This window comes from Dipteris shenzhenensis, chromosome 10, assembly GCF_047967505.1.
Source record: "Dipteris shenzhenensis isolate YYH24624 ecotype China chromosome 10, Dip_SZ_1.0, whole genome shotgun sequence".
Taxonomy (NCBI): Eukaryota; Viridiplantae; Streptophyta; class Polypodiopsida; order Gleicheniales; family Dipteridaceae; genus Dipteris; species Dipteris shenzhenensis.
Genome location: NC_141605.1, coordinates 14,606,555 through 14,625,495, shown reverse-complemented (window position 1 = coordinate 14,625,495; position 18,941 = coordinate 14,606,555). Strand labels below are relative to the sequence as shown.

General features: G+C 39.5%; 1 protein-coding gene across 11 annotated transcripts in view; it reads right to left on the bottom strand.

Moving 5' to 3' along the window:
• Nucleotides 1-10,757, bottom strand: part of LOC147897443 (uncharacterized) — a 57,622-nt gene extending 46,865 nt beyond the window's left edge. For 7 of the 11 annotated variants that reach the window (XR_015541654.1, XR_015541658.1, XR_015541657.1 and 4 more), the window contains exons 1-3: nucleotides 10,470-10,756; nucleotides 9,911-10,041; nucleotides 7,632-9,452 (exon numbers count right to left, since the gene is read on the bottom strand). Coding sequence is in view for 6 of the 11 variants with exons in the window: in XM_087380177.1 (XP_087236303.1) it covers nucleotides 7,632-9,452; nucleotides 9,911-9,941 (1,852 nt within the window). In the remaining 5 variants the exon portion in view is untranslated. The other 4 variants (XM_087380173.1, XM_087380176.1, XM_087380174.1 and 1 more) reach the window with 4 other exon arrangements.
• Nucleotides 10,758-18,941: the final 8,184 nt, after the last annotated feature.

Genomic DNA, 18,941 nt, shown 5'->3' with positions numbered 1-18,941 from the left:
GCCGCATCGATTTAATTATTCATTGGACATCCTAAAAACTCCAAAGGCTTTAATAAAACTATTAAATTCCTCTTTTGTACATTTTACAATCAACATCTCATAAGATGGAAAATTATCGCTAATTTAAATGTAGTTTTTTTGCTCTCTTTTTTTGGGGTAAATGATTGGTATGCTAGTAATGATAGATAAATTGCATACAAAATAAGTAATTTAAACCTCCATTGAGTAATTGAAGTCTAGTTTTACAGATAAAACTTAGTAATTTCTAGATATTACTTGTTAGCATATATTAAGAATGACTATTATAACCATTACACTTACTCTATTTTCAATCCATTCAATTTGATGGAATATTTTGTTGCTTGTTTTACTAATTATAAAAGCTTGAGGTTCACAAACAATTGTCATGAGCAACATGACCACTACTCAATGTTCATATCAAGTACATGCATACACATTCACATGTACTCATGCACACACAACCGTCATATTCCATGTATCATAATTTAGCAAGAAGAAAGGTTGTAAAATGTATTTTTCCAATGATGGTGCTTCTTATTTTGATAAACATATTTCTACAAAGATGCAAGCACACGTGCACACCATGCACACCTGTATAGAGCATGCACGCATGTGCACATGCACATGAACACACATAGATGCAAGCATGCATGCACATACAGCACATCACAACCAAAACTCAATACTAATCATTTAGAAAGGAGAAAAGTTGCTTTGTCCTATACTACTTCTAGTCCTAAGAACTTAGATTACTATGTCTTTTTTAGCATTCCACACCTAAAGAAGGATATGGGTACATCCACCAATATATTATGGTTGTCACCCCTATCAAAGCACATTGGACACCCCCACTTAACTCATGGAAAAGGATCTTTAATAATTCTCCTTATTGGCAAGATACTCATAGAAATCACATTGAGTAGGATCCAGTTCCCTTATCTTGGGTTGTGCAAAACTTCCAAGATGTACTATCTACAGGTTGTGTGAAATCTCCAAGGTACACTATCAATGATGGTACTGTTAGAATAAAATTCATGCTCTATTTGCCCAGAACATGTAAGGAGCATGTGAGATATTACCACAAAGGTACTATCTTGCAGAATGATAAAATGGTATGATTAACTCTAGCTCCTCATAATTATATTATGAGGAATGAGGTAGCGTTTTTAGTGAATGCATCCTTATAGCTCAAGGAATAATAAACTCATTTTAATTGGTGAAATTTCTTACAAGAAATTTACAGTTACCTCTAATATTTAAGATGAGTTTATGTATGTCTAATGATGAATGGATAGTACCCATATCATAATTCAATTGAAGTAGCATGTTAAAGGAGTATTTAATAAGAGATTAAAGGAATAGCATGCAAAGAGACTCTTTCAACCCTCCATCGTTCATTAATATCCAATACTAATTACTATTATAAATCAAGTAAGGTGACGGGCATAGTATACAAACTCTTTAAAAGCCATGAAAAGTTTAATGATTCATACTATTTTCAAAGGCATGACAATGTTGTTCATGTGAAGTTCATATTTTGGGACCACAAGCATGTGTTTTCTTAATACTGAGCCATGCAAATGTCAAATTTATTGTCAACCCATCATTCCATCCATGTGTATCGCCTAGCATTAGTATTTTCTTAAGTCTTGGTGGCTTTATTTGGTCCATTGATTGAGAATGAAAATGCCTTCAACTTGGTTATCTATAAGTAAATATTTATTTTCCAATTGAGCTCGAATTTTAGCACCCAAGAATATATATACTCTAGTATGGGTTTAAAGTAAAGAGTATTTTAATCTAGAAATCCAAAAAAAATTAGCATAAATGAGACCCACCTATGTAGATCTTCTATTTAAAAAGGGTATGAAAGAGACTTCTCTTGTTGAACACACATTCTAAGGCTAAATTTCTTTTCGTGTGCCCCTCTTGATTATCATCCACACATAAGATGATCAATGCTTAGCTCTAGATTGTTAAGTTTTAAACATTTTGCATCTCATGATAGAATGTGCTTCTAATGCCTTGCATAAGGTTAAACTCTATGCTTTAGAAAATGAATCTAAAGTCATATAAGATCAAGTGTCGCTTGATTTAACTCTTTCATTTTATTTATGGCTAAGTAAGAGAGCTCAAAATCGCTTGCCCAATTTACTAGATAGTGCTTAAAATTTTCATTAAAGAAATACAAAATAGGTTTTCTACAAGCATCATGGTAGGAATTTATACAAATATACAAATATTAAGACTTGTGAATGAAAACATACATGATAATTATGAAATTGAAAAATACATGCTAATTATGAACTCAAATGTTCACAAATATGAGACTAACATGTAGATGATTCTATCTTATTAGGAAAATGCACAATCTTAATGCAATTTTATTCAATTAGGTCTTAATATCTGTAAGATTGATAACAATAGTAATGGCACATACAAGTATATACCCTCTCCCTTTGTAAAGGAAAAACATGCATATGCCTAGCACTCACACACACATGTGCATACAAATTATATACCGCAAGCCAAATTTATTTATGAGATATTTCTTCAATGAGAATGGTGTGAATAGCCTTGAATTAGTGGCTTTTACGATAATTTTATGGATGAATATTACAATGGAGAGTCATATACATAAAATAAGCCACCATGACATACAAGTGATAGAAATAATAAAGGTAAGGAGTAGATAGATATACAGACAGATAGATAGACATACACACATACATATATACATACACATACAACAGCATGCACACATGTGTGTGCATGTGCATGCGCATGCATGAAGACACACACAAACACACAGACACACAATAATTTTGATTAGTAAATGTATCTCTCACACACATACACTTATTTCTTTACACACACACTCTCTCATACACATACACGTGCATACTTTTCTAACTATGAATTATTCTTTTAAGTACCCTCGGGGAAATCTCTCCTTTACCCTCTCTTTTTAACCACCCTATATACCAAGCATACTAGTCCTCCAATATCTCCACTGATCTGTTCTCAACCCGTGTACTCATTCACTTCTTACTCCACTTATGACTTAAACTTCACTTGTGACTTAAACTCTTTTTTAGAATCCGTATGGTTGTCTATATTCCTAGGTAAAATGATAACAAGTCGTGGAAAACATGCATTACCTTTCTACTCAAACATAACTATGATGTTATAACACCTAGTTTCTTTGGATGGTGTAGGTAAGTGGACCCTGACCTTGGAACTTGGACTTCCTGAGGATTCGACATCTGTTTTCAATATTGTATTGTTTGTCAAACTCAATATTATTAAAAATTCTTAATTTTGGTGGAAATTTAGCAAACTCTAGTTGTTGCATTTTTCAACTTAGATGTCTCAAACATTTTTTCCTTATATGTTCCCCTTTCTTTGACTTTTTATCAAATTGATGGAATTAATTGTATGGCTCAATTATTGATGGCACTTTTTAATCTAAACACAACACTCACATGTATGTGTGTACATACATACTTACTTACATACACACATACACATCCATACAAGTGTACATACATACACACATACATACATATGCAACATATACATATATACCCTATATATACTTACATACATTCATACATATGTTTGGATGCATGTAACTACATAAATACATACATAATTCCTTATAGTACATGTCATGTTAATCTTTAACATCTTGGCTTATTATACGAAATCCCTTGCTTAATCTAAAATTTTCAAAATGTATCCAACTGGTTTTGATGTTGTTGCAAGATTGTCTTTATTTCTCTGATGTGAAGACCTTAGTAAAGCAAAGATGATTCCTTGGTTTCACATTTAAAATCGCTAGTTATCCTTCTTCTTTTTATTATTGGAACTATTGATATGTACATATACAAACATGCATAGATACATAAATACGTGAAAGTAATAAATGCTCAAGCCAATCATAATGCATGCTTGAAGGTGGGTAAAGAGAACATCAACAAACCTAGAGTAGCTTTTGAGATCTTTTCTCCGTGAAAGTAAGAGATTCTTCCAAATAAACAAGGATCTTGAACAAGTCACATAATAGAGCATTAGCCTATATGAACCTCAATTTATTAATGTCTGGGTACTTGGTTATAAACAATAAAGTTGGGATGCCAAGGGCACTCACTTGGAAGGTTTTGTTGGACAGAGCCTCCATCTAAAGCTAGAGCATCGGTCGAAATGGAGAGGCACTCAAGTTGGATTTATCATCCCTTGGAACAAAGTTTATGTATTGTATGTTAGAGCTTAATTATTTAAATGACTTTAAGAATAACACCTTAAATCATCTTGGCTTTTTTTGCATAGAAAACATGACTCTTTCAAAGATAGCATTGTATATATTCACTTCCTATGATCAATGGTGTATCAAGCATATATGTTGCAAAATGGATGCTAACCAATCCTAGTAGACTTACTACCTTGTGGTTTTGTTTGTTGGCATGGTCTCTATGATGTTTGACATGTCTAAATCATTCACAAACATGATTGTGGGTGAAGAATATTGATATGACTTGTGATATACTACACGGTAGTCTCTCATGCATGATAACCAACTACCTTATTTGTATGCCTACTAATTGTCTTTTGCTTTGATCTACATTTAGTTGCAATGTGAGTTTTTATTGGGAAACTATGCCCTATAGCCTACCTAGTGAATTTTGAGAAGACATAAGGACCCTAAATTGTCTAATGATAGGTGTAAGTGAGGCATTCACTTGCAATGTGAGTTTTTGTTTAGGAAACTATGCCCTATATCCTGCCTACTAAAATGTGAGAAGACGTAAGGACCCTAAATTGTCTAATGAGAAGTATAAGTGGGGCATTATATCCCACATATGAAAACTAGGTGATGCCTCAGATACACCTAATGGGGTTGCATCCTAGAGTAACATGCTTGCTAGAGTGATGCTTAGGCCTTTGAAAAGTCAAGGACTCTTAGAAGTACACATTAGCACATATATGGGCCTTAATGGGCATGCAACTATTTGTTAGTTGGAGCTACTTTCAACTACATATAGCCTTACACTTTAATTATCATTCATATTTAATAGGTATTAATGCAATGGTTAATTTGATCAGATTAAACCAATTGCCTTTATTATAATTACCATAAAGAGTTGATCCACGAATATGAACTGTAAACTATTGTAATGGACCTTTAGTTAACTATCATCTATGCCATTAGGGCTCTAGGAACATTGTTTGATTCACAAAATGAACTCAAAATTATTGTAATCTACCTTTAATTAACCCTAACATATATTATCTTCGCCATTAAGGCTCTAGGTATATTGTTTCCAATTAGCTTAGTCCTTTCATGCCTCTTCTTAACTTAATGTACAACAGATGTACATGGTCCACTTTGACTTTCCTAAGCATGACAATGTTTAGATATGGTTATAATGAGCTTCTTAGGATTTGTTCCACATTTTAAAAAAAGGACACAATTAAGCATGACAATGTTTAGATATGGTTACAGTTAGCTTCTTAGGATTTGTTCCACATGTTGAAAAAAGGGCACAATTATGTAAATCTTGATTGATTACCATATCTTGAAATGCTAGGCGAAAAAGCTTAAGAAGTTACAAAACGTCATTTTAGGAATAACCAAGGTAGAAGACAAAAGGCTGGTGAAGAAACTAAAACGCTACAAAATCTTTATGTAGGACAATATATGTAAAAGATGAAAGACTAAGAATAGTTGATGAGAATGTCAAAGCATTGGGAATTTAATAACATATGTCAAAGAAGTAAGATTTTTCTCAAGCAATCAACATGACACATGAACCAACTCAGGTAGACTGGACCTAAGTTGCATCAAATGTACTTAGATGGACTATTATCGAGTTAAAATCATTTTGAGTTAATTGAATCTAATTGGCTTACTCATGGTTGGCTTGAGACACTTGTGATTGTGGATAGATTAACCTTGGAAAACTTGACAATAATGACACATGCAACTCTCCTTTTGTCATGGCAAGAATTATCGCAACCACTGTCACATTGGTACTCTCGTGATGTCCCTCATAAATCAATCTCACAAATACTTCTCGCACTGAACCATCGCATAGTAGTTTCACATATGAAATTTTAAATGAGTAAATTGATAAGTGGTCTAAAGAGTACATCTAAATGATAGGCATTACATCAAGTAGTGGCAACCTAAAAATATTGTGGAGAATAAGAAGCTCCAAGTTCTCGATGTAAACCTTCATTCTAATAAACTCATAGCTACTATATATAAAGCTTTATTCTCTAATAATGCTCTTGGGCATAGCTTCACATCCTACATCTACAACGCTTTGTTGGACTCTCTCACCTTGGAAGTTGACTCCATCATCTATTTTTTGTAATGTACTTTCAAATGCAAAACATGGGGTTAAAGTACGTACTCTTTCCGTGGGCGTCTCAGGGCATGCAAGAATGAATGTAAAATTACATGTATGCATGAAAAGAAGAATGTATGGAAAGTCACAAATATGGTAAAGCACTCCTCTAACAACGAAAATTCTACTAGCAAAGTGCAGGTCTTTTCGTAAGCAAGGAAAGGGACGCTCGCAATTAGCGTTTCAAACTCGAATATGGTAAAGCACAACGCAAAATCCTAGTAGCAAGGCAAGTCTTATGTTGACTCAGGGTTTATGGGAGGCTGAAGCTCTGCACATTGTGTTCGCAATTACCGTTAACAGTCCACAATGCTAAAAGCCTAAAGGTCGTTAACTTTTCCATTACCATCCTAGGATTTTCCACCAGGCTGAAAGGCAGTTAGCTGGCTAGGTTGTTTGAACCCTTAGTACATGGCGATACTAACCTGTCGATGTTGTGCTTAGTTTTCACGTGGTTCTCGACTCCTTCGAGATGACAAAGTAACCTGAGTGCCTAAGAATGAGACGTGATTAGAGCTCGGATCACAAGAATTGAATTTTTCTTCTTGAAGGTTGAAGCTCGCTATGCAGGCTTCATGTGCAGCTTAGGAAGTTCTGATGGCACTCTGCAGGTCAGGAATTGGATCTTTTCAATATGTAGTCCCTCGTCAGAGACGTTGTCAACGAGATACTTGCCGGTCACGAATGAGATTGGATAACCACTCTGACTATACGATATATTACATCGGATATGAAAACATCGTTGTGAGCAAGCAAATTTAAGGTCCAAGACCCTAAAATCTGAAGTGTTTTGTGAGCTGGACAAACAAGAGTAGAATTTAGAAGTCCTTTCGCTGTGGGGAAGAAGCACATGACAAACAGGTAATGCGTGACTGGTACCAGCACATGCGAGTGAGGAATCCAGGCAAGTGCGCAGGACACACCGCAAATCTTTCAATGAGATGATGCTTTAAGTATCCAACGAGCAGATCAAGGATTTCGGTTCAACTGGAAGCTAATCGAAGTTGCTCAGAGTCTAGGGCTGTTGTTTTTCTTATTACAGTAACTTACGCGAGTTGATTCTTAAACAAACGTAAGATTTTACAATTGTCAATACGTTCAAGATATCACTAAAAGTTCAGAACTGATTTATGAAATGGAAGGAGCAAGAACGGAATTTTGAAATGGATTAAGTAGCAGGATACCGGATGTACATACCGAAATTCCCGCCTTCCTTGGATTTGATCGTTCGCTCTCGAGCTCTCTTCCTTGCATTCGCCCTTGACTCCGATCGTGCTATGCTAATTCCACTTCCCCCCGCTCCACTCTCAAGCTCTCTGCTCCCGTCTGATGCGCTGCTGCTCGTGGAATCCCTCGACTTGTGATGGCCTCGCTGCAGAGCTGAAGCCTGATGCTCTATTGCTTGTAGAGAGCCTGCATCCTTTCCAGTCGCTTCGTTCTTAGCATACGAAGATTTGGCGACGGACAATAACTCGGATGATGCAAGTGCTTGGGAATCACGGATATCGGGGTGCTCAGGGCCGAAGCTGGGGCCGGGTGCACCTGAAGCTTCATGGGAAGAACCGGACATAGTTTGGCTTGTAGCCGAATACACAGGCATTTCGCCTTTGCCGGAAGACTTGTACACCTGTGAAGATTTGGAATCCGGATCTGAAATTGCAGGAGCGTTCGGACATTTGGGAAGCTCATCGATGGCTGCCTTTGCGTGCTTCAAGAGCCAGTCGACAGCCTTACTAGGTTGATCAAATCCAAGCCTGTCCTGGATGTCGTAGAACTGAATTGCTGTGGATACAGAGAGCCTCACTCTCCGGTCTCGGAGTCCTTTGGATGTTCTCACCTTGCTGTGTCGATCCTTTCCTCCAGAAGGACGTATCACTCGATCAGCTTTCGTGGATGTATGTACAGCTCCGCGCTCCTGAGCATATCCTGACGCTGGATTTGAACCATCATCTCCCCTGTTGGCACGCTCCGTTTTCTTTTTCAGTTCTGCATCTGATCCGCACAACTGAGGCTGATCTACTCGACTCATATAATAGTTTGATCGGGCTGCAGTGCTTTGACGTGGTGCCTGTGAATCTGTTTGCTTCTCCGCTTGTAGACTCTTAGCAAAATCCCGACCGCAATAAACGGACTTGTACTGTGCATCAGGATTAATAAGGCTGTCTCGGCTCCTCATCGTAAGATCGGAGAGTGCCATTCCTGAAAATAAGCCTGTGTGTACACCCTCGCCGATATTTGCAAGGTAATCCTGTTGCTTGAAGTGATCTGGAAACCCGGCTTTCTCCATGTTCCTGGCCAATTTCCACTGATGTGAGGAAAGCTGACAATCAAAATGGAACTTCAGATGAGCAGCGGACGACGGTTTGCTTACAGGACCGGTCTCCGGTCCCGGACTTCCGTCTTGGAAACGGAAATTCCGTTCGAAAGTAACATTTAAATGAGGTGGAGGTTTCATTCCACCGCATGTTTCAGCAAATCGAAACACGCAGTCGTCTCTCGATGTGGTTCCAATTACATCGACAAGTTCTTGATCTGCCAATCTCCTCCGATCTGCAGCTGCATCTGCTCTATCCAGGCTCTGTGTAAGCGGTGAGACGTGTTCCCTTGTTGCTACCTGAAAGCTTTCCAAAGAAGGATACCGTTGTGCTAATTCTTGGAAACCCCGGGTCCGCTGATCATAAGATAGTGGCAACCTCTCGGGATCCCATAGTTCCACTGGGATCATTCTCGAACTCTCCACAGTGCCGGCATGGAAACTTGCTGCAGATCTCACCGTGTTCCAAGTATCAAATTCAGCATTTTCAGGTTTGCCCCATAACTGATCTTCCGAAGGCCGTTTGTTGGCTGCCACGCTTGCAGTACTTTCTCTTAATCTCTGATCACTCTTGTCTTGTTCCTGCACCGGTCTATGGTGCTCGGATGAAACCAGAGGTAAGAAGTATGTAGACATAATAAGCCCGCCGCTCGTCACGATCACGAAAACTCCTTGAAGAGAAGAGCGATCTGGCAGGAGAAAAGCTGGAAATTGTATGTTAGACACGTATCGAAAGCGTAGTTAAACAAACCATCCGGGGCTCCTCGATCCAAAGAATTTGCGCTTAGGGGAACTTGAGACGGGGGGAAAGATGGCAGTGGTTTCCTGGCATGGCCTGGCATGGAAACATGAAACTCAGGGCCGTGGAGGAGGGAACTTTCGGCCAATGCTCCTTCCCGGTTTTGAGCTTTATGCAAGGGACGGCATCGACCTGTGTGCAGCTAATAACGGTGAAGCTCCTAGTTGTACGCTTGTCCGAATGATTTATAGCTGCGCAGTCGCAACAGTGATCAATCATCAGATCACTTGTCGTCTACTCAGTTCTACTGTTCGTATCATAAATACAAAACTCTCCGCGATCCGCAACGGAAAGTTTAAATATTTATAGAGTAGAAGGGGATGGACCCGGATGGTGCACACCGCACATGCAAAAATATCTTACAGGTGAGATGTCTTGTCTGGTTTGCGTCCATCCCTAGGGCAAATGCACGCCGCCAGGCTTTTAGAAAACGCCGTCGTCTTCCATTCGCGGAGCTTATCGGTCGTATGACTAAGAAGCCAATGCGCTTTCACCTGCACACAATACAAAAGAAGCCATTTTTACGATCACAAGATTGGTCGTTGGAAGGTTTTCTTGCTTCTAGGAAACGGAGCGACAGAATGCTGGGTTTACCGTAATCATCTGTACGATGCCGCTGAAACACTTTTTTCTATGATTGATTCTTCACGACAATTCTTTACAGCAATGCTACAAAAGGCGCATACAAGCAGTGCGAGAACCGTCACGAACCGTGACGACACTTGGAATGGACGGGAAAGAGTAGAGGCCGGACGGAGAGCTGCTTTACTGAAGAGAGATCAAACGCTTGGTAGCCGTTGCGAAGGGAAAAAATTCTGCTGTCTATACGACTCGGACGTAACAAAGAACTTGAAAGACAGGAGCTGGAGCTCCACGAGAAGCGAAGAAGATTGGTGTAGCTCCAAACTGCAGATGTACATACAAGAGAGGAACCGGGCAAGTTTAATTAATTCGCTCAAACGCCAGCAATGGAGCTTTGGCTGCTAGCCGTCCCGTACAGGAATATAATGCGAGAGAAGCAAATCTGGGAACGGAGGGAGAACAAATCTGGGAAGGAGAGCAATGGCGTGGGAGGCGGGGGCTGGACAGGGAGAAGGAAGAATAATGAGAGTGTGCAGAAAGTGAAAGAGGGCGGGAGTGCCGAGGACAAAGAAGAAGAAAGAAAAAGGAAGAAGAAGAGGGAATGGATGTTGGGGAGACTGATTCCGAAGAGGAATCGAGGAGTTGGGAAAAGGTAAGGTGACGGAAATTGCAACTATCTATGTCATTCATTGATGGACGGTGAGGGTGCACCTGCAGAGCAGTCACACACAAACTCAAAGTGAGTAGAGGACAAGTTATCGGTCAGGGCACGGATGTCCGGACGACAGTGAAGTTTGTGTGGGAATGTACCTTTACTAATACTTACTTATAGTACTCTGGAATTTGTCCCATTGTTCTGTGTTCTTCTTTATTAGTGGAATGGTCGGGTGGAAACCAGACGCTGCTGCCGTTTCCAATCTGGTGAGCTTGTGTTCTGAGGGGCTTGGTCGGTTGTGCTTGCCCTTCTTTCCTTTGGCCACGGCACCGCCGCTTTCTTTTGCCGGTAAAACGTCGCGGCCGGAATCTTTGCCGCCTTTGAAACGTCGCCGCCGCCATCTGGGCCGCCAAATACCCCTCAGGTGGCTCCGGGCTCAACATCGTCTCGCCACGTCATCCTGCCACGTCGTCATAGACGCCTGTGTACTTATGCCACGTCATCATCTATGCCGCACTTAATGAAGCATTGCCGGTTTGGTTTCGAGCTGTGTGACTAAGTTTTTTAGTTCAAACTTTCAAAATCTGTTCTAGTCGCTCGCTTGCTTTGCAGCTTCGCTGGTCGGGCGAAATTTGCTTTCACCATATCCTCCTCGGTTGGACCCCCGGCCGTTCAGCCATTCCGCTCTGTCGTCTGATAAAGGTCGCGGCATCCCTGGAGATGGCGATAAGTAAAGACTATCGTTGGGTCGGCCAAGGAACAGAAAGAGACACACACTCACGTAGAGTGAATAAAGTGTGCACTGTGTATGAGTCACTCACAGAGCCCGTCTTGCCATCACTTCGCGTGCCGCCATAGCCGGCTTCTTCTCGACCGGACACACCCCAATAGCGCACCCAGCTCAATCAAGCATCACTCCCAGCTGCATAAATTCGCCCACATGTAGTCTAGAATTCCAAAAGCAAGCGTTCAATTATATAGAATCTTTTCAAGCTCTCTCCCACGCGAGACCTTGTCCCACAGCGCAGTACCACGGCCACCAGCTCCAAAAAGCTTTCCAAGCCTTCCACCGACGTCTCTCTCTCCCGCTACGTTGATCGCTCTTTCGATCTCCCCCCCCATTGGAAATCTCTCTCCGTCTCTCTGTCTCTATCTTTCGCATCACTCACCACCTCGACCCCTCACACGTGTATACCTCCATAATTCGAGCCTTTCGTTGCGCGCGTCTTATACACTTCTCTCCCCTCTAGTCTCTAGTATCTTTAGTTCCCTCAAACAAAGTACTATTCTCCTTTGCGTCGAGTCCTACAGTAAACATACTCTTCGTGCCACCTTCACATTTTCCACACATCAGTTCTGGATTCGAGCTCCACCGCATCTACTGTACGTAGCACATCTGCATGGACTGGGAGGGAATGACGAGAGACGGAAGAGCTAATAATTTCGAGCTACAAGGAGATCACTCGCATTCATCGTATAGAATAAGCAAAGCAATCGAAGCATGTGCTGAAAAGCCTGCAGAGATGGGCGAAAGAGCATGCGCGTTGAAGGAAAGACGAAAAAAAGTCGAAAGATGACGAGAATTGGGTCCGTTCCAAGCTTATGCCCGAAATGTGGATAAGCTAATTAGTGCTTCTTCGCTTTTTATGCTTTTCAATCCATGCTCTACTTTCCCTCAAAAAACTCTTAGAGCTCTTAGACTTTTGCAATCTAGCTATAATTGCCTCTTCCATGATCCACATATTGAAGATTCGAGTAATATGTGACAAATGTCTTAAATGCCTTGGAATCTACATTCAATTGTTATGTAGTCTAACGTTTAAGTATTGGGATACTTCACAAGGATGAGTGCTTTTGGAGATAAGAAATTTTAAAAGTAAACATAGTAAAAAAGATTGTAATACTTACCATAAAGTTGCAAGCTTACTTATGAACTTTCTTTGAAAATTAGCTTCTCAATGCAAAGAATCCAAATAGGATTGTACTTTCAAAGGAATTGTATATAAATCTTACCATAGAAGATCGTAGTAAGTCAAATAAATATTATAAGTCTATGTGCATAATTCATGAGAGCAACATAGTGGACACTTGTATTTCTTACACCTCACATGTGGCATCATTGAAATAAATCTTGAATCTAATGATTAGAGGGAAAAGGAAAATAAAATGGTTGGAGGAGATTGCTAAGATAAAGTTTATTTCACCTACAAATGACTATTACTGCTACTTCACAATTTCCACACATGGCTAAGCAGTATGTCACATAATATATACGTTCAACAAAAGGAGTTAAATTTTCCTGGGGAGTTACATTAATAACACATATATAAGGGTTTTGTAATTTTAAAGTGAACTTTACTCTACTAAAAGGGTGTATGTAGATTATAAAATTCCATAGGTAACGGATTTTTCGAACACCACTTAACACAAGGAAAAGACTAATGTCTATATAGGAAAAAGAGGCAATTTACTAGATGTTTTCCTACATTGAAATGAACATATCTAGGAAAAGTGCAAACTAGGTAAAATGGTTTATTATCTAGATTGGCAAACCAGGGAGTTTTAGTAGACTCATAAGTATTCTATATACTAAAATTTCCTAGGCTATTCTCTACATAGAAAATTTATCCATAAGTATTCTATATAGTGAAATTTCCTAGCCTATTCTCTACATAGAAAATTTATCCCATAAGTATGCTATATACATAGAAAATTTCCTATGCTATTATCTACATAGAACATTTATCCATAATGGTTTCCTATATATAGAAACTCCTCAAGAGTTTTTTATATAGGGAGATTTCCTAGTCCATTCTCTATATAGGAAAATTATCCATAATGGTTTTCTATCTAGAATAATTCCCGAGGATGTTTTTATATACGAAAATTTCCTAAGCCATTCTCTACATTTAAAATTGTTCATAAAGGATTTCCTATAGAGGTTGTAACTATGCTTTTTCTTAATATTGATTTTCTTAATAGAGGTATTTATACAGTTTTTAAGCTTATTCCCTCTTAAGTAATTGCTTCGTCCTAAGATAGGGTATGATGGTTGCATGTTATGCTTTCAATGCCATTTTTACGATATGAGATTGAGCTTCACTCATGCTCTCCACTTGACATTAATATCAGAGATGGCATTTTGTACTGATTATTAATTTTATGCAAATTATAATTTCCTCAATAATCAAATCTAAATAAACATAAGCAAATTCTAGCTTTCTTAATAATCACATATCAATAAACTTTAAAGCATATATATGACAAAGAGGAAAATTTTTATTTAATAAAACTTGCAATAAATAAAAAATATAAATATTAATTGGATGATAAGTCAAATTGTATCAATTTAAAAAAATAATAATGTTGTAGTTTCATGCTTACACTATCAAGATGCACATGCATCTAAGGTAAGATTACTACATCATCCACACTTAAATTGCAAGTATTATGTACTCTAACTTTGCCATGAGCAAGCAGCCAAGATACCAACTCCTTTCGGGAGAAGGGCCTCTGCTGTGTAGCCGGCTAGGCTGTGCTGACTCCGCTGGGGTGATCTCAGTTGGTGTGAGGTGGTTTGGAGTCTGTAGTGCCAACTCCTGGGGGGTGTTTAGAGTACCCTCATATACCCGTATAACTCCGCAGGACTGGGAGGGTGCCCTAAAAGGTTATATAAGTCCCTAAAAATAGACTCTCGGAGATCAGGTAAGCCCGAAGAGCTTCCTGGCCACATGATGAACTGGAAAAAAGAAAAAAATACGATTACTGATGAGCTGAGAAGAAAGGGGAACAAAAGAAAAGATTACTGTGGGAAAAGATTACTGTCGGAGCGCGTCTATAAATGCATCTGAGAAGCGTGTCTATTTTCATGTATAACAGCACGTCTATAGACGCGGCTATCTGTGTTTGTAAATAGGCTAGATGCACCTGTAGACGCAGTTTTAGACGCGCTCCAACAGACGGACTTTTCTAAAAAGTAGAAAAGGACATGCGCCCGACACAAAAACGTAACACTGATACCAAAATCATTTGTTTCTTGGATACAACAAAGGACAAATCCAAAGAGAACAACTTCCAAAAAAGATCAATCATAAAGAGACTTACCTTGGATAGAGGTATGGAAGCTTCTTCTCCTTCTTCAAAGTTGCTTCTCTTCCTTGTTCACCCTCTTCTCCTATAAGCCTGGAAGTAAGTGTGGGTGTCTTCCTCTTTAGTGTAAGCTTGGAAGTAAGTGTGTGTGCCTTCCTCTTAAGCATCGAAACTGTGGATCTGTTAATAGCAAAGCAAGCAAGCCACGTGAAGTATAAGTAATGTGAAGAAAAGCAAAGCGAACGCGCTAAAAGCAAATTTGAAAACTATGTCTATAAGCGTGTTTAATAGCGCGTCTAAATACGCATGTAATTATGTGTCTACATACACAGAACAGACGCGGTTTTAGATGCACCTATAGATGCACACCACAGAACAGACAGACGTGGTTTTAGACGCGTCTTTAGATGCGCCACAGAGTTTTAAATTTAAATATTTGAAGAAAAGCAAATTTTTTTGGGTTGTTTGTTTGTAGGATGTCTTCATCTTCAACAAGTAGCTCCAGTGAGAATGAATCCCTCCGTATCCACCATCACAAAATGTGGTTGGAGCAAAAAATCAAATGTATGTGTGATCGATGTCAAGAAAACATGTATCGTGCACGCAGGATTACACTCAATCACATCTTAAAGTATGGAGAATGGGATGCGACCGTAAACATGGTAAGTGTTAAAGAGTTAAGGTTACTTGAGATACCTACGAGTGTTCATATGTTTGAGTTATGATCCCATTTTAATTTGATATAGGATGCAGTGCCACACCCACATATGTTGCCCTATGCTCACCATGAGAAGGCAAAGCGTCAGCGATATGAGGTGGGATCTTCAGGAGGGAGCGTTACGAATGCATGGAGTGATGGTGATAGTAGCCCTTCGCCATTACCTCATGAAGCCATGGAGGAGGAGGTGTTTGATGATATGGTGCAGGATTTATATGTCCATCAATCCAAAAGGAGGGATGATAGCATGGAGCAGGACGATCTTTTTACTGCAGCATTGACTCCACTGTTTGAGGGGTGTACTTTCTCTATTCTATGTGCCTCCTTTGAGTTACTAAACTTGCAAACCACCTATGGATGGAGCAATGCAAGTTTGAATGCATTACTCAAGTAAGCTTTAAAGTCTATTTTGCAAACATGGTGAATTATGCTAGTGGGTCAATTACTCAAATGCTTTTCCTCATTTATGGTCTTCACATGCAGGCTATTGTGTTAAATGCTTCCAAGGGAGAATAAATTACTGACCTCAAGAGATATGGCAAGCCAACGTGTGACCTCTCTTGGAGGATTAGATTACAAGTGCATCCATGCATGCGTCAACGATTGCGTTCTGTTTCGTGGACTACATAAGGATGCAAGAGAGTGCCCTACTTATGGAGAGGCAAGATATAGAGCAGATCTCAAAACTTTGGACGTCCCTCGTAAGGTTTTGTGACATTTTCCCATAATCCCTCGCATCCAACATATATTCAAGTGCAAATCCATTGCAGAGCTCATGTCATGGCATTCCTCCCATCGATCAACCGATGGTAAGTAGAGAACTCCCACAGACTCTCCTGCATGGAAGCGTATTGAAGACACATGGCCAAGCTTCAAGGAAGAACCTAGGAGCTTGAGACTTGAATTGGGTATGGACGGTGTGAACCCATTTGGTCTCAAAAGCACCTCTTACAGTGTATGGCCAGTGATATTGGTGAATTATAATATTGGTGAAAGCAGAGAAAGACGAGGGGATGCATATCACAATGGAAGAATGAGAGTATGCTAGGGGATGCATGAGCAAGGTCGGTATATAGAATGTTATGCATAAGTTAGAAGCTTTCAATAATTTAGATTGCTTATTTAATCGATTTTTTCTAGGTGTAGTGCACTATGTTCAATGCTATATGGTGTGAGGGTAGGCATTTTCGAACACAAAGGATTGATGATAAGAGAAACACACAAGATTGCGGCATCATTGCTAGCTTTGAGGGAGCCAATGGAGCCATGGATGATTATTGTGGCATAATCCAAGATATTATTCTGCTTGACTTTCGACACTTCTTTGTGTATGTTTTGGATGTAAAGTGGTTTAAGGACATGGTGGAAAGAGGCCTAATGCAACAATCAAACGCCATGCAAGTGGCTTTGTAACTATTGACTCCACAAAGCTCTATTTCCCATACTCCTCACCCCTACCAAGCCCATGTCCCATTGACACTTGTGCTCCCTCTCCACCCTCCTCCCTCTCTACTTGTGTGAAAGGAAGTTTTTAAAGAAGGTGTGTCTCTTTAAGCAATGTAGGTTCATTTTTTGTGAGATTTCATTTTGTGAGTGTTGAAGCATGTTTCTCCTTGCATTGCTAAGCCTATGTGCTAATTTTCATGCTTGATTTCTCAGCTTGATTTTCATAGATTAAGGACAAAAACGAGATTTTCTCTTCTCTTTTTGGTATTTCTCTTTCTCGTCTTTCCCTTCCTTTCGATGCCTTCTCCTTGTTTGTAGGCTTATGCTTGTCTCCTCAATCTAATCCCTTTGGAAAGTTGCTTCTCCAACTCCTCCTTCCTCTAACTTGTTATCTGAAAAATGGTATGTTTTCTCTCTTTTGTAGGTACAGTCCACGAAACACCGAGTGGGACTTTTCCAAGTAATAAAGTGCTTCCTCTTTTTTTCTTTTTTTCTTTTTGTTATTTGCATTGGCTTGCAGCTAGTGCTTTAAGTGCTAGCTACAGTGATGGGCATAGGAACCCTTTCTTCCCCTCTGTTCTCTTATTCCCTCTTCTTTCCCTCTTTTCCTCTTTTCCTCCCTCTTTCCCCCCTCTTTCCCTCCCTCTTATTTCCTCTTCTTCCTCTCTTTCCTTCTTTTTCCCTCTTTTTTTCATTCTATTTTCCCCTCTTCCTTTCTCTTCCTCTTCTTCTTTTCCCCTCTCTTATTTCCTCTCTTTCATCCTCTTTTGTCTTCTTTTCATAAGCATATGCATTTGCCTATGCTTATGCATGAGCATATGCTCATATGCTCATATGCTTTTCCCCTCTCTTTTTTTCTTCTCTATTTCCCTCTTCCTTATCTTCTTTTCCCCTCTCTTATTTCCTCTCTTTCATCATCTTTTCTCCTCTTTTCATAAGCATATGCATTTGCCTATGCTTATGCATGAGCATATGCTCATATGCTCATGCATAAGCATATGCATATGCTTTCTCTTTTTTCCTCTCTTTTCTTCTTTTCCTCTTTCTTTTTTCATTCTTTTTCCCCCTCTTCCTTCCTCTTCCTTCTCTTCTTTTCCCTTCTCTTATTTCGTCTCTTTCATCCTCTTTTCTCTTCTTTTCATAAGCATATGGATTTGCCTATGCTTATGCATCACTACAAGGCATAGGCCCTTTTCTGACGAAAATACCGACGCTTTTTACATTAAAATTTTTTTTTTTCACGAGCGCAAAAGCATCGGAAAAGAACCGTCGCTATAAAGCATCGCTATATAGCGACGCTGTTAAACATTGCTATATAGCGGCACTATTAATCGTTGCTATATAGCGACACTGGTAAACGTCACTGATTAACAGAAGTAAAAGAAAAGCATTAGTGGGGCCCAGCAGGCCCATAGCAAGCCCTGTTTTGCCCCACTAATGCTTTTTTCTTTAATTACAACAAAAAGTTTTTTATTACAAAATTTCCCTTACGAAAAGGGTGATACAAAATCGCTCAAATGAAATGATTGAGCAACAAAAGAATATACATGTCGAACATATACAACATTGTTTGTGACAAAATTACCCTTTCGAAAAGGGTGATACAAAATTGCTCAAACGAGTGGATATACAAAATGACATACATGGCGAAGTATATGCAAACTGTTACTACTACTACTACTACTACTACTCATTGGAATCATCCTCATCGTCCTCGTCCTCCTCCTCGTCTTGTTGGCCTGATCCTTGGTCCTCTTGAGCTGTGCCTTCTCCCTTATCCTCGTCTTGTTGGCCCGATCCCTGGCCCTGCTGATCGCTCGCCTCCAATGATGGGACGTTGGAGCTTGCACCCTAAGAGTGAACCATATAAATTAAAAATTAGATTGCAAATTAAAGAATAAAAC